The sequence below is a fragment of the Camelina sativa genome, chromosome 2 (assembly GCF_030686135.1).
Source record: "Camelina sativa cultivar CO46 ecotype springtype chromosome 2, ASM3068613v1".
Classification (NCBI taxonomy): domain Eukaryota; kingdom Viridiplantae; phylum Streptophyta; class Magnoliopsida; order Brassicales; family Brassicaceae; genus Camelina; species Camelina sativa.
This window is the reverse complement of record NC_141881.1, coordinates 22,619,954-22,647,419: the sequence shown is the minus strand read 5'-3', so window position 1 is coordinate 22,647,419 and position 27,466 is coordinate 22,619,954. Positions and strand designations below refer to the sequence as shown.

The following is a 27,466-nucleotide window of genomic DNA, read 5'->3' as shown; positions in this document are numbered from 1 at the left end:
AACAATTACAAGCTTCACTAATTAACTGTTTCAGTGATGATAAATTTTTGTCAAGAAAATTGAAAAAAAAAAAAAAAAAAAAATCTTAAATACAATAGAAAATTAACAAGGGCATGGAAACGTCAATTAAACAAGTTAGAGTCGGTTATTGACAAACAAAAAAAAACAAGTTAGAGTCGGCGAAATTACCGACGGGTAGTGATTACATACCGCCGGCTTAAAACACGGTAGGTTCTTCCTTCTTCATCTATTTCTGCTGTCTAAGAGAATTTAAGAAAACAAATGGCTGGTAGAGGGAAGCAAAACAGGCTCGTTCCAAAGCGTTTAGTAGTGATAGATTGAAGGAAGATAGGATAAGCCAATTACCTGATCCGTTGATATGTCACGTTCTTTCTCATCTTTCCATAAAATAAGCTGTTTCCACAAGCGTTTTACCCCCCAGATGGAATTGTTCCTCGTTTGGAATTGGAATTTTGGGAAATCCCGAATTACTATGATTTTAGGAGTTTTGGTGACAAGTTTTTCGATTCCAGTAAGGTTTCATGGATAAACAAGTTCAAGTTAGTTGTTGATGATGTCTCTTATCTCACATTATGGATTGATGCTACAGTTAAGCGTAAGATCCAACATCTAGATCTTTATTGTTCTCCAGAAACTTTGTTTGAGATGCCCCTAAGCTTTTTTACCTGTGAGTCACTAGTCTATTTAAAACTCTCTCATGTAACCTTGTATGATCGTGCCCAGTTTGTTTCCTTCCCCTGTCTGAAGACTATGCGTTTAACATATATCTCCTTTACCAATGAGGCCGCTTTTGAAAGACTTGTCTCTTGCTGTTCTGTCTTGGAAGAGTTATTGGTTGAAGGATATGCGTCTAGTAGTGCAAAAGTCTTTCGGGTGCTCTCTCAGTCGTTGAAGAAGCTCAGTATCAACATAAGCAATGGATATTCCCACCAGGTTTTTGGTTCAGGATTTGTGATTGATGCTCCTCGGCTATGTTTTCTGAGCATCAAGGATATAGTCTCAGAGAGCTTTATGATAAACAATATGGATTCCAATGCCAAGGTGGATATCTCTCTCCCCTTTGGTTTGGATGTTTTTGATGAAGCAAGCATTTCATCGCGGAGAAGTAGTATCGGCAGTTTTCTCCACGGGATTTCGAATATTAGGGACATGACTTTGTGTAGAGACACTTTCAAGGTATATATGACAGTTCCTGTTTATGACGTATTACATTTTTTTTTTTATCATGAAAGCTTCTGACTTGCATTATTTTTACTTTTTGGTTTCAGCTAATCTGTCAATACTCGAGAATAGAACTGCTGTCTCAGTTTAGTTACATGTCCAGCGTGCATGTTACTTTTCATCTATCTGATATTAAACGATGATTACCAACCTTTCTTGAGAGCTGCTCAAACTTGAATCCCTTGTCTTGGTGAGGATCTGCTTAAGCCTAGCTTTTTCTTATTGTCTGTGAAAGGTGTTGCTTATCTTCTCATTACCTTTTCTCTTTCTTTTTTTTCCCCATCAGGTATGGAATACTAACTCTAAGAAGATGTATTATCCTACGAGCTGTTTCGATTCAAATGTTCGTCTGTGCCAGAGTGTTTGTTATCATCGCTTGAGTTTATTGATATCAAAACCACCATCTCGGGACATTTGGCAGAACTGGATCTAGTAAGGTACTTCCTAGAGAATTCAACAATCCTCAAGAAACTGACTCTACGATTGAATCATTTTGGTACAGATGAAAAGTACATGGTCAAGAATTTCTTGAAAACCCCAAGACGCTCTGTCACATGCAAAGTCGTCATATATTGATATGTAAGAACATGTGAAGCTTAAGCTCTTACCTTACAAGAGATGCAGGTGTAGGTTTTTGTTTAGAATCGGTTGGTCTCTTTGTTTTCGCTAGCCAGCTATAAGCCTATAAGTTACTTGTTCATCTGTAGAGACTATTAAGGTTGCCAACATATATCTAAGGAACGTTGTTTATTATCAAGTTAATCGATGCTTTACTCAATTGGTTTGTTTGTTTATTTTTTAAAACAATATTTCATGGTATCTATACTACTATTAAGTAGGAGTACTCATATGGAAGATGGTGTCTAACCTTGGTAACTCGTATATCTTTTGTCTCTCGAGAATATACGAGTGCCTCAGTGTTTGCTATATGAGGAAATGCCAATTGAGGAGATGAATAAGTCGGTTTTTCAACTGTGCCTCAATGTTTGCTATCGTATCTCGGATTTGTTTGTTGATTTCAAAATGAAAGTCTCAGGACTTGATACAAAAATAGAGCTAGTTAGGTACCTTTTCAAGTTTTCATTATGATGCAATTCAGTTTCAAGATGACTTGGTAAAGAAACTACTCAAAATTACAAGACGCTCTACCAAATGAATGTAAAGTAGTCTTTGCTTTGATTAGCAAAAAGTAGAGAGAACATAGTGAGGTTTCAGTGCTTTTATGTAAAAACAAAAGTGAATATGCATTGTAGTTTCATGGTTGGTATGGCATTGGTCGATGTAGGTGTAGGCTTTTCGAAAGGGAAAGGTACTTCGTTGGATTCTCTCAGTTGAGTTTATAGGATCCTGAACAAATTTGGGTATTCGGCTTAAGTCCAAATGGAGGTTTGGTTGTTACTTGGTTGTTACTTGGTTGGTTAGTTATATTCCGAAATGCTTTGCATTGGACCAATTTATTCGTGCTTTATTGGTCCAGACCGGAAAAAACCAAGTTGGTCCAATTTAATTGTACTATTTCTAGTTACAATTATGTTAGAAGCCAAAGTAAACCTCACGAACACAGCACACCGTTTCATCAAACCCAACGAAAGAGATAAACGGCAAGGTGTTTGCTTTATTGAAAATTGTGTCAAAGGAGTCGCAAAGGCGAGATTCAAGCATTTGGATCGGTCTAAAGGCATTTGGATCGATGGTACTCGCTATTCTTACAGCGTTCTAAAAGGCTTTAGGGTTCGGGGAGGGTTTGATCTCATCTGCCGTGCTAATTAAACTCCATTCCGGTACGATATCAGTCTTCTTATACTGTTGCTTGATTCTAGTCATCATCAAAAAGCCCTAACCTAATAAGCCCTCGCATGTCATTTTTAGTTATGAGAATCTATCTGTGTCGGAAAATTTTTATTCGGTATCTCGTAACTGATTCGAATTTTACATGGTTTGGTTGTTTCTGTAATGCAGATTAGTTGCGTGAAGAAAAAAAAGATAAATAATGGGTAGAAAAAAGAAAACCAAAATTTGTGACGAAGCCTCACATAAGGAGGAGGAAGATAGGATAAGCCAGTTACCGGAGTCTTTGATATCTGAAATACTTTATCATCTCTCTACTAAAGATGCGGTCAGAACAAGCCTTTTGTCTACCAAATGGAGAAATCTTTGGCAATCTGTTCCTGGATTCGACTTAGACTCTGCTAGATTCTCGAAATTTGATGACTGCGTGAGTTTCGTTGAGAGGTTTTTTGATTCCCACAGGGAGTCATGGATACGCAAACTCCGCTTAAGTATGCATGATCCTTATGGTACTTCTGATCTCACCTCATTGGTACACTTACGAATCTGTTGCGCTTTCTTGCCTTATCCCAACTTCGTTTCCTTACCTTGTCTAAAGATCATCCATCTAGAATATGTTAGATATTCCAGGGAGTCCACTTTGGAGAAACTTATCTCAGGCTCCCCAGTTCTCGAAGATTTAACGTTCAGTAGATTTTCAACATATAATGCAGAGGTGCTACAAGTGCGCTCTCAGACGCTAAAGAGAATCTCGACACAGATCATTTTGGAGTGGTGATTGATGCTCCTCTACTCCAGTCGTTTAAGACGACGATGTGGTCAACAAAGAACTTTGAGATCATCAATTTGGGCTTCTTTACCAAATTAGATATTCATGTTCTCTCTTTAACCCATGTGAGTAGTAGCTTCATTCATGACATCCTCACCGATATATCCAGGGTCAAGGATCTAGTTATTAGTGATGTTTTCTGGAAGGTATACTTATCTCAACTTTTGAGCATATATATATAAGAATATTTGTTTCAAGAAAATCTAGTGCGCTCACCATAACTGTTTTTACGTGTTTACTTCTATTGCCAGGATATTTTTCTATACTCGAAACCGGGACCGTTGCTTCAGTTTCGAGACCTATCCCGCTTGAATGCTAGATTTTCTAACTCTGATATTGAATTTTTGCCACTCATTCTTGAGAGCTGCCCTAAACTAGAATCTCTCACATTGGTAATGATATATAAAGCTCTGATGTACGCTACCCTTATAGTCTCTGAAAGCTTTTTTTTTTTTGTATCACTCTACTCAATTTCGTTTCCTCTGTTTCTGTAGGAATTGGTCAAGGACCTATCCATAGATCCTAAGGTGATGTTTTCAACAACAGTGCCTCAGTGTTTGGTAACATCGCTCAAGTTTGTGGAACTGAAACGTTCGATCCTAGGTTATGAGGGAGAAATAGAGCTAATAAGATACTTGCTGAAGAATTCAACAATCCTGGAGAAATTAAGGCTCAATGTTTACTACTCGAAAAAGGCAATGTGTGACTTCCTTAAAGAAATCGTTGCAATGCCAAGGGGATCTACCGCTTGTGAAGTCCTTGTTCTTTAAATTAGTAAATGAGATTGTTGAACATTTCGTTTGAGGTTAAGTTTGTGATCATTAAAATGTTGATTTCTTGAGGATATTTGGCTTTGAGCCACAAGTAAATTGCAGTTAGCTCATCATGTTATTACTTGGTGGTTTCTGATCCCCAATCACAGGTACAGAGCCTTGCGAGCTAAGCTACTAAAACAGAGCATTGGTTACTTGGTGGTTTCGGATCTTCTTCTTCTTCTTCCTTCACTGAAACAGAGCATTGATTAGCTTCAATCTTTTTTGCATTTTCCAAATTTTTTTATTGTTTCTTTACAGATTTGGTTGTGGGAACAAGAAAACAGATGGCTTGTTCCAAAGGATTGAACAGGGATTGAAGAAAGATAGGATATCCTGGTAACAGAAGTAAACACGTAATACCAAACGCTTGTCTTAACCAGATGGGTACCTGTGATACACTAGTGTACTTAGAACTCAGTGGGATTAACTTGGATGGTGTCGAGGTCTCATACTAAGGAATGGTTGGATGGTCAGTCACTCATGAATTCGTCCCTAACGAACGATCGGCTCATGTTTGAGCATGATGAATCACTTCATGCGTTTCCAATTTTGAGAGACTTGTCTCTTGCTGTCCTGTCCTGTCTTGGAAAAGTTAAAGATTTACGGATGTGTGTCTAGTAATGCAAAATTATTTCGGGTGATCTCTCGGTCACTGAAGAAGGCTCAAGATAAAAAATAGGCAAAGATATTGGTTCTCCTAGGCTATGTCTATGTTTTGATCATCAAAGGATAGATTATCAGAGAGCTTTGTGATAAACAATATGGATTCCAATGCCAAAGTGATATCTCTCGCTCCTTTAATTTGGATGTTTTTGATGAAGCAAGCATTTCATGCTTTGTGATAAACAAACTTACTAGATATTAAACGAACTTAATTACGAACTTGTAATTAAGTACTTTTGGATTACGAAATCAGTCTCTGCAGTTTCAAACTTTTTGGATTAGTAAGCATTAGTTCTCATTACGAAATCAGTCTCTGCGTTGTAAGAAGAAGAAAGATCCAAAGGTCCTGTTTTCAACAGTGCCTCGATGTTTGGTATCATCGCTCATGTGGTGTGGAAATGAAACGGTCGATCTCAGGGTATAAAGGTGAGATAGAGCTAGTAAGATACTTGCTGAATAATTCACCAACCATGGAGAAGTTAAGGCTTGATATAATACTATACGAGAAAGGCAAAGAGTGCCTTCCTTGATGATAGGAGGCTGTATTAGGCGTTGAGGGACATGTAAAATTTGCAGTTAAAGTCCTCATGTTACTTGGTGGTTTCTGCTCATGATCACCAATGACCAACTTTATATTCGAATATGATGGACTTCAACAACTTACTCAAGCACTAATTGGTAGAAACAGTGCCAGAAGTTGGATTCTATTGCCAAGTTAGATATCATCAGAGGCAGGTAAGGGAAATGATCATACAGAAAAAAATTGAATCCAAACTGAAAAAAAGGGACTATAACATTGAAAATAAGATTTAAAGTTGTAAAAACTAAAGCTTCACTCATATTACAACATAATAAAATAACATATATCATTTTCAAAATTAGATATATAGTTTTTGGACAGTTGTTATTTTGGAAAACGAATTATGATATTAATATACAAGTACAGTAACCTCTATAAATTAATACTCTTTAAATTAATACTCGCTATAAATTAATAAATTTTTCTGGTCCCGAGTTGGACCGGTGTAAAAAATGACACATTTCGATAAATTAATAAGATAATATTTTTTTTTGGAAATCCTATGTAAAAATATAGTCCCATCAATATCATAAATTAATAATCTGATAATATTAAAAATATATATATATATATATATATATATATCTAAAAAAATCTAGTGAAATACTGAAATATAACTCTATTGTTGTGTGTATATTCATGAATTTGCATTCTTATTGGAATTCATCTCTAATATCTTTCATTGTCGTCTTCTCAAATTGCATCCAAAAATTATGAAGAGTTCTAAATGCGATAATTGCTTCTTTATATGTAATTGGTTCTAAAATTACCGCAATATCTTATTCGACTTCATCATTACTATGAATGATACTAGTAGAAATTTCTTCTAAACTCTACACTTCTAACATCTATCATTTTCACCTAAACTCTAAACTTAGCAATTACAATAGACAAGATTATAGATTAAGAAAATTCTTTAAAAATAAGAATGATAACAAAAGTATCTTATTTCGTAATACATAATTTTCAAAATTATGAAAATTAAAAATATCTACATAAATTAATATTTTATTAATTTATCGATAAATTAAAATCTCTTTAAATTAATAAAATTTCATGGTCCCGACCTTATTAATTTATAGAGGTTCTACTGTACTACGTAAATGTCGATAATAAAAACTGAAAAACACTGTTAGATAATAGATAGAAGAAAATTCAAAATTAACAAAACCATGGAATGGGCCAAGTTGGATTATTGGGCTTTCGTGTAACAAACACTAATATTAAAACTAGAAGAGTCTTTTTTTTTTTAGAGTATGTTCAGTAGAGAGAGTGAGAGTTCCGGCGAGTCGAGTGAGTGATTCCAAATTTCCCAAGCAAAGTGTTTCCGTCGGCGAAATTACGGTCTACAGTTTCGGCTAGTGATTGCATTCCGCCGGCTCAAAAAAATATTCGGTAGGTTCTTTCTTCTTCTTCTTCTTTTTTTCTTTTTTTTGTTTTTGTTTTTGTTTTGTAGAATAATTTTCATAAGACCTTAAAAACCCTAGGTTTGAACTCTTGAAATGTGTTGGTTGCCGAGTTATGTTTCTGTGAACTCCATTTTTCTTTAATTACTAAAAATAGATATGGTTGAACATTTCCATTAAGGTAGGTTGATCGTTTTGGTCGTTAAATTAGCTGCGATGATAGGAATAAAATAGATCATCGTCTGTGTTAAAGACTAATTAGTCGAATATATTATATGAAATCAATTATATATTTTCAGTTAATGTTTTGTAATTTGTTTCGGCGGTTTGATATATTTTTTAAAAGGTTTGAATGCTGATTGATTGTAGAGATGATTGTACACTTCACAACTTTGAGGAAAAAAGATTGTAGAGATGAATTGAGTCCGATTTTGTTAGTTTTTGGAGTTTAAATGTCGAGAATAGATTTGGTATGGTATTGTCCTTTGAATTTGCTTACAGGTTTCGTGAGAGAAGTCACTGATTGGAAACTCTCATTTTTTTTTTTTTCAAATTTAAAGATTATTTCTTTTCAGATTGTGCTGTCTGAGAGAATTAAGAAAAACAGACGATAGCTTCTTCCAAAGGGTTCAGCCTGATCCTTTGATCTGTAGTGATTGCATTCTGCCGGCTAAATACACTCGGTAGGTTCTTCCTTCTTCTTCTTAGTTGAACTTACAAACCCTAACCCTGGCTGGTCTCAATGTAATTTTCATCCGAATTGTTTCACTGAAGCTTGCATTTTTTTTCATTTTCTGAATTGCAGATTTTGGTTTTTCTAATAAGTTTTCTGCAGAAGAGAACAAGAACATGGCCGATCAGAGATTGGAGGAGGATAGGTTAAGCCAACTACCTGATCCATTGATCTGCCAGATACTTTCTCATCTTCCCACAAAGGACAGTGTTACGACAAGCGTTTTATCCACTAGATGGAGGACTCTCTGGCTTTGGGTTCCTTGTCTGGATTTGGCATATTGGGAGATCTTGGATTTCAATCACTTTAGGAGTTTTGGTGACAGGTTTTTCGATTCCAGTAGGGCTTCGTTCATAAACAAAGTCAAACTGAGAATTGAGGATTGTTACGATGTAAAGGTTGATACTTGTTATCTCAAGTCATGGATTGATGCTGCAGTTAAGCGTAAGATCCAACATCTTCATGTTTGTTGTCCTCCTGATACTTCGTATGAGATGCCCCCAAGTCTTTATACCTGTGAGACACTAGTATCGTTAAAACTCTATGAGGTGGTGATGTTGGATGATGTCGAGTCTTTTTTCTTACCTTCCCTGAAGACTTTGCACTTGAAGTTTATCTGGTATGGCAAAGAGTCCATTTTTGAGAGTCTTGTCTCTCGCTGTCCTATCTTGGAGAAGTTGAAGATTGTCGGATCCGAGTATGGGAATGTAAATGTCTTTCAGGTGCTCTCTACCTCATTGAAGAAGCTCTGTATAAAGATTGAAATTGATGACCCGAATTTTGGTTTAGGATTTGTGATTGGTGCTCCTAGACTACGCTTTTTGAGCATCACTGATAAATTCGAGACTTGCATATTGAACGAGCTTAGCTCCGGTGGCAAGGTAGATATCTCTCTCCCCTTTGTCTTGGAAGATCTTAATGAAGCAAGCATTTCATTGAGGAGAAGTGGTGTCATCAACAGTTTTCTCCCTGGGATCTCCAAGGTCAGAGATATGACAATATGTAAAGACATTTTCAAGGTATGTATATAAGACAGTTCTGCTACTTGGACATATCACATTTTCAAGGTTCTATCATGAAATCAGTTTCTGACTAACATTTTTTTTGGTTACAGCTCATCTGTCAATACTCGAAAAAAGAACTGCTGCCTCAGTTTGGTTACATGTCCCGCCTGCATTTAACTCTTCGTGTATCTGATTTATATATGTTGCCAACCTTTCTCGAGAGCTGCCCAAACTTGAAATCCCTCATCTTGGTGATGATCTGCGCTTATCCGTCCGTATATGTCTATCTCTTTGAACTGATTTTGCTTATCTTTTCATTTATTTTCTCTCCTCTCCTTCCTTTTTTTTTTCCTTCAGGTATGGAATAGCAACTCTAAGAAAATGCGTCAGGAAGAGCTGAGTGGATTCGATTCCTCTGTGCCAGAGTGTTTGTTATCATCGCTTGAGTATGTTGATATCAAAACCACCATCTCGGGACGTGATGCAGAATGGAAGCTAATAATGTACTTCCTAGAGAATTCCACGATCCTCAAGAAACTGACTCTGCGTTTGAATTATTTTTGTACGGATGAAAAGTTCCTCGTCAAGAATATCCTGGAAATCCCAAGACGCTCTACCACATGTCAAGTCGTCATATATTGATACATATGTGTGTAAAAGACTAGAGAAAGAACTTGTGAAGCTGAAGCAGAAGAAATGCAGGTTGAAGGCTTTTATGTTTTATGTTTCTTTCTTTTGTTTAGAATCCGGTTGGTCTCTTTTGTTTTCGGTAGCCACAGCTATAAGTTAGTTACTCGTTCATCTTTAGAGACTACTACTATTAAGGTTGCCAAACTGCCCTCCCAATTTAAGCAATGCTGTTTCTTATTTTGTTTGTTTGTTTTAAAATCGTATTTCATGTACAAGTAGGCAAATATAATCAGGGGTCAAACGAAAAGATTCATTAGAACTATCCCCAACTTTGTTCTGTTCATAGCAGATTAACTTTTAAAGCTGAGTTTTGGGACGAAGTATGGTCTTAATTTTTTGTTTCGACGAACAAAGTAACTCATCAGCCTTCAGGACTGCCAAGAGGCTCTAGCGAATATGAATGGTCTCAAACTGGTTTGTCAAATTGAGACCTTAGCCTCAGCGGACATGAAAGGTGTTGATGATGATCTGTCAGTTACCTGATCCGTTGATCTGTCAGATTCTTTCTCATCTTCCCACAAAAGAATCTGTTTCCACAAGCGTTCTATCCACCAGATGGAGGACTCTCTGGCTCACTATAAGCATACGCTTCTCTGTGGGTGATACTGTATCACTGATACAGGAATTCTGATTGATGCCCCTCGCCTAAGCTTTTTGAGCATCTCTGATAACTTATCAAAAAGCTTCAAAATAACCAGTATGGATTCCAATGTCAAGTTACTCGTTCATCTTTAGAGACTACTACTATTACGGTTGCCAAACTGCCCATCTTTTTGCATTCATCAAAATATCTTAGGAACATTGTTAATCAATGCTTTACTTATTTGGTTTTGTTTGTTTTAAAAATCGTATTTCATGTACAAGTAGGCAAAATACAATCAGGGATCAAACGAAAAGATTCATTAGAACTATCCCCAATGTAAGCTGTGTTTTTCCTAACATTGTATATGCAACTTTGTTCTGTTCATGGCAGATTAACTTTTAAAACTGAACTCAGTTTTTCAAAATTAGACCTAAGAGTTCTGGGACAAAAAGTATGGTCTTAATTTTTTGTTTTGACGAACAAATTATGGTCTAAAAAAAAGAACAACTCATCAGCCATTCAGCCCTCAGGACTTCCAAGAGGCTCTACCGCTTGTGAAGTCATTGTTCTTTAATTAGTCTTTTTGAGATTTTTGAACATTTCGTCTGAGGTTAAGTTTGTGATCGTTAAATACTTAAAATTAGTTGATTTCTTGAGGATACTTGGTGGTTTGGTTGCTGATCTCCAATCACATGCGGCAGTAGTTACGGTCACATGCGGCAGTAGTTACGGCGTTGACTTTGCAGCAAGCTAAGCTAACCCGCTTGCTCAAGATAACGAGAGACACTTTTAAGTTCGTTGTCATGAAACTCACTCTAGAATTGTGAATTTCGCAATTGCATTTCTCGTATTGGCTTGTTCCAAATGGTTGAATCAGGGATTGAAGAAAGATAGGATAAGCCAGTTTACCTGAATTTTTGATCTGTCAGATAGAGCTCTATTATTCCTGCAAGTAGAGCTCTATTATTCCCATCTGAAATGGTTACCAACGTTTCTTGGAAGCTTCCCAAACTTGAAGTCTCTCATCTTGGTGATGATCTGCCAAACTCAAATAAGCTTTTCATTCCTTGGAAGATTCTGCATCTTTTGTCTTTTGTGTTTTAATCTTGTCTTCTGTTCTCAGGTATGCTACAATGCAGATCGTGTGGAAATGCCATTTGACGAGATGAATCAAGTCGATCTTTCAACTGTGCCTCAGTGTTTGCTATCGTCTCTCGAAGTTGTTGATTTCAAAGTGAAAGTCTCGGGACTTGCTGCAGAGATGAAGCTAGTGCGGCTGTCCTCAAGAAACTCACTCTACCTTGGCATTATGATGCAATACAGATTCAAGATGACTTGGTCAAGAAACTCCTCAACATTCCAAGACGCTCTATCGAATGTGAAGTCGTCTTTCTTTGATCGGTAAAGAGTATAGAGGGAACATTGCAAGGTTTCGTGTTTTTATGTAAAACGAAGTGAAGATGCATTGTAGCTTCATGGTTGGTATGGCTTTGGTCCATGTAGGCATAGGCTTTCATATGTTTCTTATCATCTTAACGTACTACTTGGTCGGAAATCTCAATTGTTCTTAGAATCAAACTGGTTTGTTATTTTGGTGATTTTGTGTAACGACAATGTTGGATATGGTCCATATCATATGGATAAGCTGAAGTACAAGAAATGCAGGTTGAAGGCTTTTTGTGTTTATGTTTCTTTTGTTTAGAATTGGTTGGTCTTTGTCTTTGTTTATTAAGGTTGCCAAACCGTCCTCCCAAGTTAAGCGATGCTGTTGCTTATTTTGTTTGTTTGTTTTGAAAATCATATTTAATTAAACTCTCACCCTACAAGAAATGCAGGTGTAGGGCGCTTTTGTTTGTGCTTTTTTGTTTAGAATGTGTTGGTCTCTTTGTTTTCGGTAGGTTTATCTGTAGAGACCATTAAGGTTTGCCAAATTGCCCTCTTGTGGCTTGTCAAAAATCCAAGGAATGTTGTTTATCAACAAGTTAAGGCAATGCTGTTTCTTATCTTGTTTGATTGTTTTAAAAATCGTATTTCATGTACAAGTAGGATCAAACGAAAAGATTCATTAGAACTATCCCAAATGTAAGCTGTGTTTTTCCTAATATATATATATGCATAGTGTTCATGGCAGATTAACTTTTAAAGCTGAACTCATTTTCAAAATTAGACATAAGAGTTTTGTGACAAAGTATGGTTTCAATTTTTTTGTTTCGACTAACAAATTAGGGTCTAAAAAAAAAGTACAACTCCTCAGCCCTCATGACTGCCAAGAGGCTCTATCGAATATGAAGTCGTCGTCCCTTTTGATTGGTAAAAAGAGACAAAGCGAATATGAATGGTCTCAAACTGGTTTGTCAAATTGAGACCTTAGCGGACATGAAAAATTAAGGGATATTAGGCATTTTAGTACGTTTTCAAAACTTAATTATCAAACTAGTACAGTCACTATTTATAATTGGCAAAATAGGTGAGAGAGTGTTTGTGTGTGAGTGTGTGTGAGATAGGAGAGTTATGTAGGACCCATTTGTGAGATTGAAAAATTAGGATAATTATTTAAATAGTTGTTAATATAATCTTTTTTTGGAAAACTTTTCAGATACAAAAAAATATATATTTTTTTCTTTATAATTTGATATGCATTTTGTTTAATAATTTTTAAATCTATTCTATACATCTTTTTTACCCGTACACTTAATAAAGTGTACGGATGTCTGTACACATTAGTAAGTGTACGGTCTGTACACATTATTACATCTATACACTTAATAATGTATAGAGACATCTGTACACTGAATAAGATATGCAGATACCCATACATTTAATAAGGTGTATAGACATCCGTACACTTAATCAGTGTACAGTCCGTACACTTAATAATGTGTACAGACATCCGTACACTTAATAAAGTGTACGGGTAAAAAAGATGTATAGAATATATTTAAAAATTATTAAACAAAATGCATATCAAATTATAAAGAAAAAAATATAGATTTTTTTTTGTATCTGAAAAGTTTTCCAAAAAAAGATTATATTAACAACTATTTAAATAATTATCCTAATTTAAATATCTCACAAATGGGTCCTACACAACTCTCATATCTCACACACACTCACACACACTCACACACAAACACTCTCTCACCTATTTTGCCAATTATAAATAGTGATTGTACTAGTTTGATAATTAAGTTTTGAAAACGTACTAAAATGCCAACATACCCAAAAATTAAAACAAGGATTAAACCAGGTTTTTAGTATCTGAACAAAACTTGGTATTTTCCGGTTTGGTCAAATTAGACTATTGGTTGTTTCTTGTAAAACGGAGAGATAAAAACGGCAAGGCGTTTGTAGAAAGAGGTAAAAAACGGTAAGGCGTTCATGCACTTTTTCCAAAGGCACTGCAGTAGTAAAAGTAAGAAAGGGCCACTAGGAAACTGGAAAGTCATCATCAATTGACAGTGGGAGTAAGAAAGGCGATAAAGAAGTCTCTTCGACACGAGGAAGACGAATAGGTTTGATCTGCCTGTGTTCGTTAAATTCCACTCCGGTGCGTCTTCTTCTTCTTGATGTCTAGTCATCTTCAGAAACATTGAAAAGCCTAACCTAATTTGTTCAGTCCCTTGCATGTGTTTTCTTGTAAACACTTACACTAGTCGATATCTGTTTTTTTTTTTTTTTGAGAATTTTGATTTGTATGATGCGGATTAGTTCTTCAATTTTTAATTACCTTTTTTTTTCCTTAAATTTTGATGATGCAGATTAGTTAGTGGTAAGATAGAGAGCAATGGTGGATAGAAAGAAGAAAACCAAAATATGTCACAAAAAAGCGTCACATAAGGAAGAAGATAGGTTAAGCCAGTTACCGGAACCTTTGATATGTGAAATACTTTATCATCTCTCTACCAAGGATGCTGTCAGAACAAGCGTTTTGTCCACAAGATCGAGATATCTTTGGCAATCTGTTCCTGGATTGGACTTAGGCTTCATCTCATTCTCAAAGTTTGATGACTTTGTGAGTTTTGTTGAAAGGTTTTTTATTTTCCACAGGGAGTCATGGATACGCAAACTCCGCTTAAGTTTTTATCGTCATTGTATGTATGATCTTGCGTCATGGATTGATGCTGTGACTACGCGTAGGATTCAGCATCTTGATATTTATGGAGATGATAAGATTCCCCTGAGTTTATATACCTGTGAGACGCTGGTACACTTACGACTCTTTGAGGTTACCTTGCCTAATGCTGAGTTTGTTTCCTTACCTTGCCTGAAGATCATGCATCTACTACATAATACCTATCCCAATGAGACCACGTTGCAGAAACTTATCTCAGGCTCTCCTGTTCTGGAAGATTTAACCATCTTCAGAGATTCCAAGAAGGTTGACAAGCCAAATGTTTTACAATTGCGCTCTCTTACGCTAAAGAGAATCTGCATATATGATCAGTTCACCCAAGTTGTGATTGATGCTCCTCTACTCCAGTGTTTGAGGACTTCAGTCTCCTCACCAAAGAACTTTCAGATCGTCAATTTGGGTTCCTCTTCCAGACTAGATATTGATTTCCCCTTTAGCTATGAGACATATAGTAGCAGCATGATTCATGACATACTCACCGACATATCAAGGGTCAGGGACCTAGTTATTAGTAATGGTATTTGGAAGGTATACATCTTTTCTCTTTAAGCATATATACGAAGTTTCTCATCTCACCATAACATTCATCCTTTACTTGTTTACTTGTGTTACTAGGGAATCTTTCAATACTCGAAATCGGGACCACTGCTTCAGTTTCGTGACCTATCCCGCTTGAATGTTGAATTTTCTAAATTTGATCTTGAAACGTTGCCAACCCTTCTTGAGAGCTGCCCAAAACTGGAATCTTTAGTAATGGTAATGAAATAACTATAACCCTCTGATTTATGCTTATTGTTTATGAAAATATTTTGTGTATCTAGTCAATTTGTTTCCTTCTGTTTTTGCAGAAATTGGTTAGGGACGAATCCATGCGTGGTAAGAAGAAGACAGAACCAAAGCTGATGTTTTCAACAACAGTGCCTCAGTGTTTGGTATCATCGCTCAAGTTTGTGGAATGGAAACGTTCGATCGCAGGGTATGAAGGAGAACTGGAGCTAGTAAGATATTTCTTGAAGAATTCAAAAATCCTGGAGAAATTAAGGCTCGATGTTTACTATGCCGAAAAGGCTAAGTGTGCCTTCCTTCAAGAACTCCTTACAATGCCAAGATGCTCTAGCGTCTGTCAACTCCATTGTTCACTCATTCGTAAGATCGGTAATACCTGGTATGATCTTTTTGGGTCGTTAAATTAGTTGATTTTGAGGAGGATGTATTTAGGCGTTTTTGCCAAAAAGCAAATATTGCAGTTTAAAGTCTTTCTTATGTTACTTGATGGTTGCTGCTGCTCATGTAATAGTCACCAGTTACCAACTTTCTTTCCCATTTGATGGTTATCTCCACAAATTGTTCAAACACTAATTAGGTCTTTTAAAAAAATGTATAAAGCTCTTTTGACAGCTGTTGGCTTGTTAAAGAATTGTCAAATTGCAGGAATATGTTCGAACTTGGATTGTAATCCCAAGCTAAATATTTATATCAAAGGCAAGGTAATAATAATCATACATCTAGACGCTTTCAAGGTTTCTATCTAGGTCAGTACAGTTCTATATTCACAGGAATCGTCAAGAGACTCAGTTTGACAGTTTGTATCCAAGTAATCGAAAATGTTTGAGAGTCAAAAGGTGTATTTGTGCTTCCCTCAGTATATATATTGGGCCACGTTGGGCTTTTTGTGTAACGTATACTCGCTATTTTTACTACTATTATTATTAACTTACACCTATAGTCACAGATTCACAGTCTCACAGAAGTGTACTCTCTCTCTCTCTCGTCGGCGTAATTATCCGATATATAGTTCCGGCAAGTGATTGCTTGGATTCAGTCCGGTCAAAACACTGCAGGTTCTTCTTTTTTTCTGACTTTTTCCCTTATTTTGCTGTTGTAGAAATCATTTTCGCAAGACTTGTAAAAACCCTAACCTGACTAGGGTAAATGGTAATTAGCCTCCGTCACTTGAAGTTGAACTAAAGGAGAGTTTTTGGCGGCAATTTCATCCAATATGGTTTCTCTGAAACTTGCATTTACAATTTTTTTTTGATTATTTGTTTACAGATTTCGTTGTTTCTGAAAACAAATGGCTTGTTCCGAAAGGTTGAAGGAAGAAGATAGGATAAGCCAGTTACCTGATCCTTTGATATGTCAGATACTTTCTCATCTTCCCGCAAAGGAAACTGTTAAGACAAGCGTTTTGTCAACCAGGTGGAAAAGTCTCTGGCTTTTTGTTCCTAGTTTATATTTGGCATGTTGGCACCTCCCAAATTTCAATGCCTTTAGGAGTTTTGGTGACAAGTTTTTCCATTCCAATAGGGTTTCATGCTTACACCAAGTCAAGTTATTTATTGTTAGAATCAGATTTAAGAAAAGTGTAGATGATGCTCCCTCTTATCTCACGCCATGGTTTGATGCTATAATTAAGCGTAAGATCCAACATCTAGATGTTTGGTTTCCACCAGGTCCTACTTATGAGATGCCCCTGAGGCTTTACACCTGTGAGACACTGGTCTCCTTGAAACTCTTTCATGTAACATTGGGTGATGTCGAGGTTTTTTCCTTACCTTGTCTGAAGACTATGCATTTGAAATATATTTGGTATGGCAAAGAGGCCAATTTTGAGAGACTTGTCTCTTCCTGTCCTGTCTTGGAAGAGTTGAAGATTTCCGGATCTGTGAATGATGATGTCAAACTCTTTTGGATGGTTTCTAGGTCATTGAAGAAGCTCAGAATAAAAACAGACGAAACGATGATCCAAAAGTCTTTTTGTTCATGATTTGTGATTAATGCTCCTCGACTATGCCTTTTGAGCATCAGTGATAAATTGTCAGAGAGTTTTATAATAAACGATGTGGATTCCAATGCCAAGGTAGATCTCTCTCTGTCCTTTGGTTTGGATGTTTTGGATGAAGCAAGCATTTCATCGCGGAGAAGTAGTATCCGCACTTTTCTCCACGGGATTTCAAAGTTCAGGGACATGACTTTATGTAGAGACACTTTCAAGGTATGTATTGGCAATTTCGGTTGACTATAAGATATACATTTTCTATCATGAAAGCTTCTTAACTACATTTATGTTTCATTTTGGTTCCAGCTCATCTGTCAATACACGAGAATAGAACCGTTGCCTCAGTTTGGTGACATCTCCAGCCTGCGTGTTACTTTTCGTTTATCTGATTTGATATGGTTACCAACCTTTATAAAGAACTTCTCAAACTTGAAGTCACTTATCTTGGTGATCATCTACTTAACCTTATTTCTCATATGATCTGCGAAAGGTGTTGCCTATCTTTGCATTACCTTTTCTCATCTCTTTTTCTTGGTCAGATATGGAATACTAACTCTAAGAAGATGAACTCCAAAGAGCTGCTTCGATTCAATTATTCCGCTGTGCAAGAGTGTTTGTTGCCGTCGCTTGAGTATGTTGATATCAAAACCAGCTTCTCAGGACATCCTGCAGAACTGATGCTAGTAATGCACTTACTACAGAATTCAGCAAATCTCAAGAAACTGACCGTACGTTTGAATTATTATTGTACAAATGAAAAGTACCTTGTCAAGACTCTCCTGGAACTCCCAAGACGCTCTATCACATGCAAAGTCGTCATATATTCATATGTAACGACTAGAGAGAGAAGATGTGAAGCTTAAGCTCTTACCGTACAAGAAATGCAGGTGTAGGGGCTTTTGTTTGTGCTTCTTTTGTTTAGAATCGGTTGGTCTCTTTGTTTTTGTTTTCGGTAGCCAACCATAAGTCCCTCGTTCATCTGTAGAGACAAATCTATTAAGGTTGCAACATATCTAAGAAGTTAAGTAAATGACTAAATGCTTTACTTATTTGTTTGTTTGTTTGTTTTAGAAATCATATTTCATGAAATGGTATTGAGATATAACTAGGCATCAGGTACAAGCAGGGATCAAAACGAAAAGATTCATAAGAATAAAGAACTAATCACCATGGTAGGCTCTCTCTCTGTTTTTCCTAAAATATATGCAACTTTGTTCTGTTCATGGCAGATGGAGACGGTGTCTAAGTCTAACTTTCGTAACTCGTATCTTTTGTCTAAGTCTTAACTCGTAAGTCGCAACTTGCAACACAATCTTCATAGAAAATTACTCTTCATCAAATCTTCATACAAATTATATTAGATCCTATCTTCGATTTTGCTATGCAGATTAACATTTTCTACATAACGATGGTTGATAGAGAGAAATCGAAAGAGGCTTGTTCCAGTGGGTACTTGAGTCGGAGATTGAAAGAAGATAGGATAAGCCAGTTACCTGATCCGTTGATCTGTCAGATTCTTTCTCATCTTCCCACAAAAGAATCTGTTTCCACAAGCGTTCTATCCACCAGATGGAGGACGCTCTGGCTCACTATAAGCATACGCTTCTCTGTGGGTGATACTGTATCACTGATACAGGAATTCTGATTGATGCCCCTCGCCTAAGCTTTTTGAGCATCTCTGATAACTTATCAAAAAGCTTCAAAATAACCAGTATGGATTCCAATGTCAAGTTAGATCTTAATCTCGGCTCTGGTTTATTTTCAGATGAAGCAGATGTTTTATCCAGGAGAAATAGTTTTCACAGTTTTCTAGGCATTTTCGAGGTATCATCTATGTCAGTTCCCATATTCGACATATGTTCCCATAATCTATCATGAATGTTTCTTGACCCACATCAGTTTTTCCTTCTTGTTCTAGCTCCTCTGTGAATACTCGAAACTAGAACCACTGCCTCAGTTTGGTTACATGTCCTGCCTGCAAGTAGAGCTCTATTATTCCCATTTGAAATGGTTACCAACCTTTCTTGAAAGCTTCCCAAACTTGAAGTCTCTCATCTTGGTGATGATCTGCCAAACCCAATAACTTTTTCATTCCTTCGAAGATTCTGCATATTTTATCTTTTTCATTATTACTTGATTTAGGTTATAATATGACTGTGTAATAACACATTGATCTTTATATCTGTTCGGGTTTTAGAAAACTCTTAGCAAAGTCAAATCGAGTTACTAGCTATTGATAATGAATTGCAGGTTTAGGCCTGCTCGATTTTAATTTGGTTTAGCAAATATTTGTTGTGTGTCCAGCAAGTCATTGTCATCTAAACTGTTGTTGTTATTTTATATACTTTTGCAAGAGATCGAGTTGTGTGTTATGCAAGAAATCGAGTTTGTTACTCTTAAAACATGGCAGAGTCGGTTGTTTAGGAAAGATGCAGATGAGGCTCCCTCTTATCTCACGCCATGGTTTGATGCTATAATTAAGCGTAAGATCCAACATCTAGATGCTTGGTTTCCTCCCGGTCCTACGTATGTGATGCCCCTGAGCCTTTACACCTGTGAGACGCTGGTCTCCTTGAAACTCTTTCATGTAACATTGGGTGATGTCGAGGTTGTTTCCTTACCTTGTCTGAAGACTATGCGTTTGAAAAATATTTGGTATGGCAAAGAGGCCAATTTTGAGAGACTTGTCTCTTCCTGTCCTGTCTTGGAAGAGTTGATGATTTCCGGATGTGTGAATGATGATGTCAAACTCTTTCGGGTGGTCTCTAAGTCACTGAAGCAGCTCAGAATAATAACAGACATAACGATGATGCCAAAGTTTTTTGGTTCAAGATTTGTTATTAATGCTCCTCGACTATGCCTTTTGAGCATAAATTGTCAGAGAGTTTTATAATAAACGATGTGGGTTCCAATTCCAAGGTATATCTCTCTCTGTCCTTTGGTTTGGATGTTTTGGATGAAGCAAGCATTTCATCGCGGACAAGTAGTATCCGCAGTTTTCTCCACGGGGTTTCAAAGTTCAGGGACATGACTTTGTGTAGAGACACTTTCAAGGTATGTATGACAATTCCGGTTGTATATGAGATATATACATTTTCTATCATGAATGCTTCTGAACTACATTATTTTTATTTTTGGTTCCAGTTCATCTGTGAATACTCGAGAATAGAACCGTTGCCTCAGTTTGGTGACATCTCCAGCCTGCGTGTTACTTTTCGTGTATCTGATATTAAATGGTTACCAACCTTTCTAAAAAACTTCCCAAAGTTGAAGTCACTTATCTTGGTGATGATCTGCCTTAACCCTATTTCTCATTTATGTGAAAGGTGTTACCTACCTATGTTTTCATTACCTTTTCTCATCTCTTTTTCTTGGTCAGATATGGAATACTAACTCTAAGAAGATGAATTCCAAAGAGCTGCTTCGATTCAATTATTCCGCTGTGCAAGAGTGTTTGTTGCCGTCGCTTGAGTATGTTGATCTCAAAACCAGCTTCTCAGGACATGATGCAGAACTGAAGCTAGTAATGCACTTACTAACGAATTCAACAAATCTCAAGAAACTGACCGTACGTTTGAATTACTATTGTACAAATGAAAAGTACCTCGTCAAGACTCTCCTGAAAATCCCAAGACGCTCTACCTCATGCAAAGTCGTCATATATTGATATATGTAGAGAGTATTAGAGAGAGAACATGTAAAGCTTAAGCTCTTACCGTACAAGAAATGCAGGTGTAAGCTTTTGTTCGTGCTTCTTTTGTTTAGAATCTTTTGGTCTTATTGTTTTCGGTAGCCAGTTTTTAGTTACTCGTCCGTCTCCAGAGACTATAAAGGTTGCCAAACTGCCCTCCCAAGTTAAGCAATGCTGTTGCTTATTTTGTTTGTTTGTTTTAAACATAGTAGAAAAATACAATCAGGGATCAAACGAAAAGATTCATAAGAAGTATCCCCTAAGGTAGGCTCTTTGTTTTTCCTAACATTGTATATGCAACTTTGTTCTGTTCATGGCGGATGGAGATGGTGTCTAACTTTGCAATATGTTGCAACACTTCTCTAAACCATCTATTTAGAAAATTTACTCTTTTACTTAGGTGTTGATTGGTTCTCCCGCTAGCTCCCGCAAACGCTGCGTTTGCGTTTGCGTTTGCTAGCGGTTGGGACCAATCACACAAAGCATTCTGTATAGCTTCCAACTGCCTCCAACCGTTCCCAACAGCTGAATTCCAAAAGCTGTCTCTCGCAAACGCTTGCGAGCGATTGCGATTGTGATTGCGGTTAAAAATAGTGAAGTGACCTTAGTGTAGTGGCATGAGGTAAGTCCATTTGTAGAAGGCACCATCCACTCGGGATCGAGTCCTGGTTCCTACGAATGTAGGAATTTGGCTAATGGGCCGGCCAGTTGTGGCCCAATGATTACCAAAAAAAAATAAACAAATTAAAAATACTAAAATATTTTTTCTTATATCTTCAACCTAACCATAGTACCCATTAAGGATGAGAAAAAATGAAGTACAAATACGATTGAAGAGATTAGAAAATAAACAATTACAATAAAATAAGATTCCAATTAACAAAAACCCGAAAAACATGATATAAAACTATTGGCACACTGCACATAAGTTCAAAAAAATTTAAATAAATATGATATTACATCAGAAGTTTGGAAAAATAATATTATTTGTGAAAATATTAAAACAAATCACCAATGACTCTTCTCAACTCTTACATAATTAATTTATCTTGGCCTTGTAATTCAATGTGAGAAATTTATTGAGTTTGTGAGATTTAACAAAGAACATCTATAATCTAAAGCATATGTTTTATCATTTATCACATTACTTGATTAAATTTTGGATGAAAAGCTAAATGCATAAAGTAATAAGTGGTTCAAAATGAAATTTATTTGCTTTTTGAATAATTATTTTAGTATTTTTAATGATTTTTAATTATAAATCAAGTTTAATAAATTTTTGGTGTTTTAAAACATTTCTGTAATTATATATTAAATTTATTATGTTTTAACCGCTATTGTAACCGCTGGTCAACCAGTCGTAAAACTCCTGCAAACGCAAACGCATCCATTTTAAAACGCTAAACCAGTCATTCAAAATCTTAATAACATTTGAAACCGCAATCACCCGCTTCCGCAATCTTCCGCAACCGCAACCGCAACCGCAAACGCTGCGTTTAAACCGGTCCGCCCTTAATACAAATTGAAATCCGACCGTAGATAGATCCTATATTTTATTGAGTAATGGATTGACAAAAGTTCAGTCCGCCCTTAATACAAATTGAAATCCGACAGTAGATAGATCCTATATTTTATTGAGTAATGGATTGACAAAAGTTCAGCAGTAATGGATCCTATATTTTGGGCCCAATAGGCCCAAAATGACTAGAAACGGAGAAATAAACCCAATCTTTTTCTTCACTCCCACGAGTTGCAACAAAGTTACCAAATCAGCAGTAAAGTAGTCTCCGAAATTTCAAACTGTACGGACTCGTCTCTCTCGCTCGCACTGAGGTTCGTCTCTCGTTCTTCAAGCATTTTCGTTCCTTTGTACATTTATCTCTTCAGCGCTTCTCTTTGTTATTTTGTTGTGTCTCTGCTGCGTTTGAGCTAGATTTGATTTTGAGATATATATATATATATATATATATATATATATATGTCTGCTGCTGAGATTACAACAATTCTAGGTTTTTTTTTTGTATATTAGACTGGGTTTCCCGATAGAAATGTTTGGTTAGGGTTTGATCGTAACTTGCAATTTGTGTGTCTCCGTAAGTCCAATTCGTCTCTCTGAAACTTTCGTTTTTTTTTCAATTTTGCTATGCAGATTAACATTTTCTACATAACGATGGTTGATAGAGAGAAATCGAAACAGTCTTGTTCCAGTGGGTACTTGAGTCGGAGATTGAAGGAAGAAGATAGGATAAGCCAGTTACCTGATCCCTTGATCTGTCACATTCTTTCTCATCTTCCCACAAAGGACAGTGTTAAGACTAGCGTTTTATCCACCAGATGGAGGACTCTCTGGCTTTGGCTTCCTATTTTGGAACTGGATTCCACAAAACTCCCAGATTTGAGTGCCTTTATGAGTCTTGGTGACAGATTTTTCGATTCCAACAGGGTCTCATACATACGCAAACTCAAGTTAACTATTACCCATACTAGTTTTGTAGATGGAGTAGATGATAACGGCTCTGTTTTCACATCATGGATTGATGCTGCTGTTAAGCGTAAGGTCCAACGTCTACATGTTCATTTTCCTTGTCTTGATGTGATGATGCCCCTTAGCCTTTCTACCTGTGAGACATTGGTTTCCTTGAAACTTCATATGGTGGCCTTGCCTTATACCGAGTCTGTTTCCTTACCTTGTTTGAAGACTATGCGCTTGACTTCTGTTTGGTTTCCCGATGAGGCCACTTTTGAGAGACTTGTCTCATCCTGCCTTGTCCTCGAGGAGTTAGAGATTGAGGGAGAGATTAGTTCTAAGATGGATGTCTTTCGGGTGTTCTCTAAGTCGTTGAAGAAGCTCACCACAAGGATGTACTTTTCTCTGCGTCGTTCTGGTTCAGGAATTGTGATTGATGCTCCTCGACTTAGCTTTTTCAGCATCTATGATTACTTATCAGAAAAAGTTTTGATAACCAATATGGATTCCAACGTCACGTTAGATATTCATCTCGGCTATGGTTTGCTTTTTAATGAAAGAGAAGCTTTATCAGAGAGAAACCGATTGCGCAGTTTTCTCCCCAAGATTTCAAAGGTCAGGGATATGATCATACATCGAGACACTTTCAAGGTATTGTCAATTTCGGTATTTGATGACATTTACATTTTCTATCATGAAAGTTTCTGACCCACATGATTTTTTTCTTCTTCTGGTTCCAGCTCCTCTTTAAATGCTCAAAACTAGAACCATTGCCTCAGTTTGGTTACATGTCCCGCCTGCATGTAGCCTTCTATTATTCTTTGTGGAAGTGGTTACCAACTTTGCTTGAGAGCTTCCCAAACTTGAAATCCCTCACCATGGTGATGATTTTCTAAACCCCATAAGTTTTTGTCATTATCTATGAATATGCTATGTATCTTTTCATTGCGTTTTAATCCTCTCTTCTATCCTCAGGTATGCTATGATGATAATGGGATAATGCATTTTGAGGAGATGAATCATATCAGTTTTTCACATGCGCCTCGTTGTTTGCTGTCGTCTCTTGAGTTTGTTGATTTCATAGTGCGAACCTCGGAACATGTTGCAGAAATCAAGCTAGTAAGGTACTTCTTAGAGAATTCGGCTATCCTGAAGAAACTCACTCTACATTTGGATTCTAATTCAACAACAGAGGATGAAATCTCGAAGAAAATCTTGGAAATCCCAAGAGCCTCTATAAAATGTGAGGTTGTCATTGTTAAAAAGTAGAGGGAAACATGTTGTGAGATTGTATTTGACAGGTTAAATCGGTTAATGTAGGTATAGTCTTTTCATGAGTTCCTTATTCATCGGATCATTCTCAAGATTTCAATTTATGGGGATTCCTTGTTTCTTTATCTCCGGAAGGAAAAACGAATGATTGGTATCTGATTCAGATACGGGAGAGATCGATATCGAGGGTCATACAGTGGTTCTTTGATATGGTTTCGCGGGATTTGATTTCTTCGCTTCAAGCGTTTAATGGGAGATTCCGGGATACGCGGTTTCGGGTGATACGTTCCTTTATGATTCCCTTTGGTACGACGATACGGACCATATCTCCATGTTTCGAGTATAAAAGGGCTTCTATTGCTGGGATAACATATCCCCTCACATCATTTGTGTTTCTTGTTCTCGATTTGCTTCATTTGTTCTGTGTTAGTGCTATCTTACGCGCTACAACACGTTTTGAGATGTCTCAGAGTTCGATTATGGGTAACAACTCCAGTGTGGCTAGCATTTCCTCGGCGGTAAAACGTAAGGTGAAAATCCCGTTTTTTGACAACAAGGCGCTCATCGAAGGCTATTCAAAGACGGTGGTGGGTCGGTGCTTGAACCCGAGGGCTCAAGACATGAAGTCACTTCTTGTGATGTTTCCCCGTTTCTGGAATTTGGAGGGTAAAGTGGTCGGTGCTGATCTCGGGATGGGCAAGTTTCAATTCGACTTTGATGATGAAGTTGATATCGATGGAGTTATGAAGCTGGTGCCCTTTCATTTTGATCAATGGATGGTGTCCATGGTTCGCTGGAGTCCGACGGTTGATCCTTTGTATCCCTCCGCTCTGACTTTTTGGGTTCGCGTCATGGGGGTGCCCGTTCAATTTTGGGCTGTACCAACTTTCACCAGCATTGGAGAAGCGCTGGGAACTGTGGTGGAGGTGGACCTCGATGGCGGTCGTGTTCAGGTGATGGTGAATGGGCTCAAACCTTTATGTTTCGAGACCGAGGTTGAATTCTTTACCGGAGAGGAAACTACTGTCTCACTCCGCTACGAACGTTTGTATGGGGTTTGCTCGAAGTGTTCTAGTCTGTGTCATGATGACAAGCATTGTCCGCCTTTGGAGGAGCCTACTCTGCCTCCGATGGTGTTACCACGGGATGATGCTGATCGCCGCCTCCAGAGCTACAAGGGAGCTGTCAAAGCGGATAGACAGCCTGGGACAAGTCATGATAGTCACAACGGTGGTTCCCGCAGGGGTCCTAGAGGCCCGCTTGGTCGTGAGGGGTCGCAACTGGATGGCAAACGACCCTTTGAAGGGAAGTTTGGTAGGGGTCCTAAGCCTCGGTCTGATACTGTAGCGGGCGAACCGCTGGCCAAACAACGCTGCTTCAAGTCGTATGTGCAATACAATGAGTATAGGCATAGTAGGGCGAGTGCTAAGGCATCTGGTTCTCAAATGGACAATCGTACGGTGTCTGATGGGTCTGTCGCCCAGATAGAAGAGGGAGAGGTTAAGACTGTTCCAGTGGCGCGGAGGGCTTTGTTTCAGGAGGGTGAGGATGGTGGAGCGGTGGGATTGGTGGCATCACAGCCTTCTACTGGTCCAGCAGCGGAAGGAACTTTGTCCTCTGTTGAGGCTCCTCTTTTGGGGATTTTGCCTGAGGAGCCGGTGGACTTACTGGGTAAGAAGGAGGTCGATACAGCTGCAATTGCTTTGGTTGCGGATAAGGATGTCGACGAGGATGCAGGGGGCGACAGTTTGTCACCCGCAATTGAGGGGCTTGTTTTGGGTGGTACTGCAGTTACGGTCTCGGCTCATGATCCTCCTGTTCCTGTTGGTCCTGCGGTTGTAGTTCCTGCGATCTCTGCTGGCGTGTCTGAGGAGTTTTCTGTTGATGGGAATGGGCTAGCGGACCCGATGAAGGTTGATGTTTTGATTGAATGTTGTTCTGATGAAGAGGTCTCTATGGAGGAGGTTGGAGGGGATCCGGAGGAGTCTCCTTTGAAGCCCGATGATGCTCAGGAGGATATTGAGGTTACAGGGATGGATGCGGCTCAGCAGGATTCGAACATTGTTGCGTCTTCGTCCTCGGTGGTGGAAAAACTTTGCAAGGGAAAGGGTCTACTTGGGTCCAAGAAATTGAATGTTTACGTTCGAACCCCTCGCAAGCGTCCGGTCCCAAAGGTTTCTACAGCCTTTGGTCAGTCGCTTCCCCCTAAGCCACAAGAGATGGACAAGGGGGCAAATGGTGGTCCTAAACCACCACTTCCAAGAGTTGCTAAATGAAGGTGTTAAGATGGAATTGTCAAGGACTTGGTAACAAGGCAACTATAGGGTACCTCCGGGATCTTTGGGAAAGCATTGGCCAGATTTTTTGTTTCTTTCAGAAACTAGACAACCTTTTTCTTGTTTGCATTCTTATGTTGGGCATTTTGGTTATTCGCATTTCAAAACAGTTGAACCTGTTGGTTGTAGTGGTGGTCTTGCACTTTTTTATAATGATAATAATAATGATATTTCTATTTTACATGAATCCAATAGACTTATTGATGTGGAAGTGGTTTACAAAGGCCAATTAATTTACTTTTCTTTTGTTTATGGTGATCCTGTTCCAAAGAACCGTAATTTGGTTTGGGAGCGTTTAACCAGGATTGGTCTGAATAGAGATGCTCCTTGGTTTTTAATTGGTGATTTTAATGAACTAAAAGGGAACCACGAAAAGAGAGGTGGCAAACTTCGCCATGCCTCTTCCTTTGTGCCTTTTAATACAATGATACGCCATTGTGGCTTACTGGAATTCCC

At 37.7% G+C, this 27,466-nt stretch overlaps 4 protein-coding genes, 1 long non-coding RNA gene and 4 pseudogenes across 10 annotated transcripts; all 9 read left to right on the top strand.

Annotated features, from left to right (window-relative positions):
- Nucleotides 1-113: 113 nt before the first annotated feature.
- On the top strand, nt 114-1,880 carry LOC109131570 (putative FBD-associated F-box protein At5g53635; annotated as a pseudogene).
- A 937-nt stretch (nt 1,881-2,817) lies between these two features.
- On the top strand, nt 2,818-4,742 carry LOC104773461 (F-box/FBD/LRR-repeat protein At1g51370-like; annotated as a pseudogene). Its single transcript, XR_015581723.1, has 4 exons — nt 2,818-3,023; nt 3,202-4,005; nt 4,111-4,251; nt 4,354-4,742. The product of XR_015581723.1 is annotated as an F-box/FBD/LRR-repeat protein At1g51370-like (transcript).
- Nucleotides 4,743-7,168: 2,426 nt separating this feature from the next.
- LOC104773460 (putative FBD-associated F-box protein At5g53635) lies at nt 7,169-9,927 on the top strand. Of its 3 annotated transcripts, none has more exons than XM_010498076.3 (5): nt 7,169-7,312; nt 7,899-8,006; nt 8,129-9,075; nt 9,171-9,311; nt 9,418-9,927. In XM_010498076.3, exons 3-5 carry the CDS (start codon nt 8,173-8,175, stop codon nt 9,700-9,702), a joined length of 1,329 nt encoding a protein of 442 aa, XP_010496378.1. In that variant the 5' UTR covers nt 7,169-7,312; nt 7,899-8,006; nt 8,129-8,172; the 3' UTR covers nt 9,703-9,927. The 3 variants fall into 3 exon arrangements, with proteins under 3 accessions (XP_010496378.1, XP_010496377.1, XP_087343716.1); XM_010498075.3 differs by having other exon boundaries at nt 7,884-8,006; XM_087487590.1 differs by lacking the exon at nt 9,418-9,927 and having other exon boundaries at nt 7,884-8,006; nt 8,129-8,937; nt 9,018-9,075; nt 9,171-9,309.
- Nucleotides 9,928-11,117: 1,190 nt separating this feature from the next.
- LOC147949040 (uncharacterized) lies at nt 11,118-12,017 on the top strand. Its single transcript, XR_015581722.1, has 2 exons — nt 11,118-11,363; nt 11,457-12,017. It is a non-coding gene; the product is annotated as an uncharacterized LOC147949040 (long non-coding RNA).
- Nucleotides 12,018-13,776: 1,759 nt separating this feature from the next.
- On the top strand, nt 13,777-15,862 carry LOC104773469 (F-box/FBD/LRR-repeat protein At1g51370-like). Its single transcript, XM_019242668.2, has 4 exons — nt 13,777-13,880; nt 14,092-14,993; nt 15,081-15,221; nt 15,314-15,862. The coding sequence occupies exons 2-4, from the start codon at nt 14,118-14,120 to the stop codon at nt 15,656-15,658; spliced, it is 1,362 nt and encodes a 453-aa protein (XP_019098213.1). The 5' UTR covers nt 13,777-13,880; nt 14,092-14,117; the 3' UTR covers nt 15,659-15,862.
- A 333-nt stretch (nt 15,863-16,195) lies between these two features.
- On the top strand, nt 16,196-18,300 carry LOC147949039 (putative FBD-associated F-box protein At5g53635 pseudogene; annotated as a pseudogene). The gene is made up of 4 exons (XR_015573966.1): nt 16,196-16,306; nt 16,518-17,460; nt 17,551-17,691; nt 17,784-18,300. The product of XR_015573966.1 is annotated as a putative FBD-associated F-box protein At5g53635 pseudogene (transcript).
- Nucleotides 17,434-20,911, top strand: LOC104773466 (putative FBD-associated F-box protein At5g53635; annotated as a pseudogene).
- Nucleotides 20,912-22,687: 1,776 nt separating this feature from the next.
- Nucleotides 22,688-27,193, top strand: LOC104773458 (putative FBD-associated F-box protein At5g53635). 2 transcript variants are annotated; one of them, XM_087487586.1, is made up of 5 exons: nt 22,688-22,768; nt 23,085-24,053; nt 24,143-24,283; nt 24,378-24,645; nt 24,723-27,193. In XM_087487586.1, the coding sequence occupies exons 2-5, from the start codon at nt 23,106-23,108 to the stop codon at nt 24,737-24,739; spliced, it is 1,374 nt and encodes a 457-aa protein (XP_087343712.1). In that variant the 5' UTR covers nt 22,688-22,768; nt 23,085-23,105; the 3' UTR covers nt 24,740-27,193. The 2 variants fall into 2 exon arrangements, with proteins under 2 accessions (XP_087343712.1, XP_087343709.1); XM_087487583.1 differs by having other exon boundaries at nt 24,378-24,774.
- Nucleotides 24,884-27,193, top strand: LOC147949038 (uncharacterized). The gene has a single exon (XM_087487576.1). It carries the CDS (start codon nt 24,884-24,886, stop codon nt 26,948-26,950), a length of 2,067 nt encoding a protein of 688 aa, XP_087343702.1. The 3' UTR covers nt 26,951-27,193.
- Nucleotides 27,194-27,466: the final 273 nt, after the last annotated feature.

Coding starts and splice junctions, on each gene's coding strand:
- LOC104773460 (XM_010498076.3), top strand. CDS start 8,173: ATGGCCGATCAGAGATTGGAGGAGGATAGGTTAAGCCAACTACCTGAT. Junction 9,076..9,170: donor TATGTAAAGACATTTTCAAG/GTATGTATATAA, acceptor TTTTGGTTACAG/CTCATCTGTCAATACTCGAA. Junction 9,312..9,417: donor ACTTGAAATCCCTCATCTTG/GTGATGATCTGC, acceptor TTTTTCCTTCAG/GTATGGAATAGCAACTCTAA.
- LOC104773469 (XM_019242668.2), top strand. CDS start 14,118: ATGGTGGATAGAAAGAAGAAAACCAAAATATGTCACAAAAAAGCGTCA. Junction 14,994..15,080: donor TTAGTAATGGTATTTGGAAG/GTATACATCTTT, acceptor TTGTGTTACTAG/GGAATCTTTCAATACTCGAA. Junction 15,222..15,313: donor AACTGGAATCTTTAGTAATG/GTAATGAAATAA, acceptor CTGTTTTTGCAG/AAATTGGTTAGGGACGAATC.
- LOC104773458 (XM_087487583.1), top strand. CDS start 23,106: ATGGTTGATAGAGAGAAATCGAAACAGTCTTGTTCCAGTGGGTACTTG. Junction 24,054..24,142: donor TACATCGAGACACTTTCAAG/GTATTGTCAATT, acceptor TTCTGGTTCCAG/CTCCTCTTTAAATGCTCAAA. Junction 24,284..24,377: donor ACTTGAAATCCCTCACCATG/GTGATGATTTTC, acceptor TTCTATCCTCAG/GTATGCTATGATGATAATGG.
- LOC147949038 (XM_087487576.1), top strand. CDS start 24,884: ATGGTTTCGCGGGATTTGATTTCTTCGCTTCAAGCGTTTAATGGGAGA.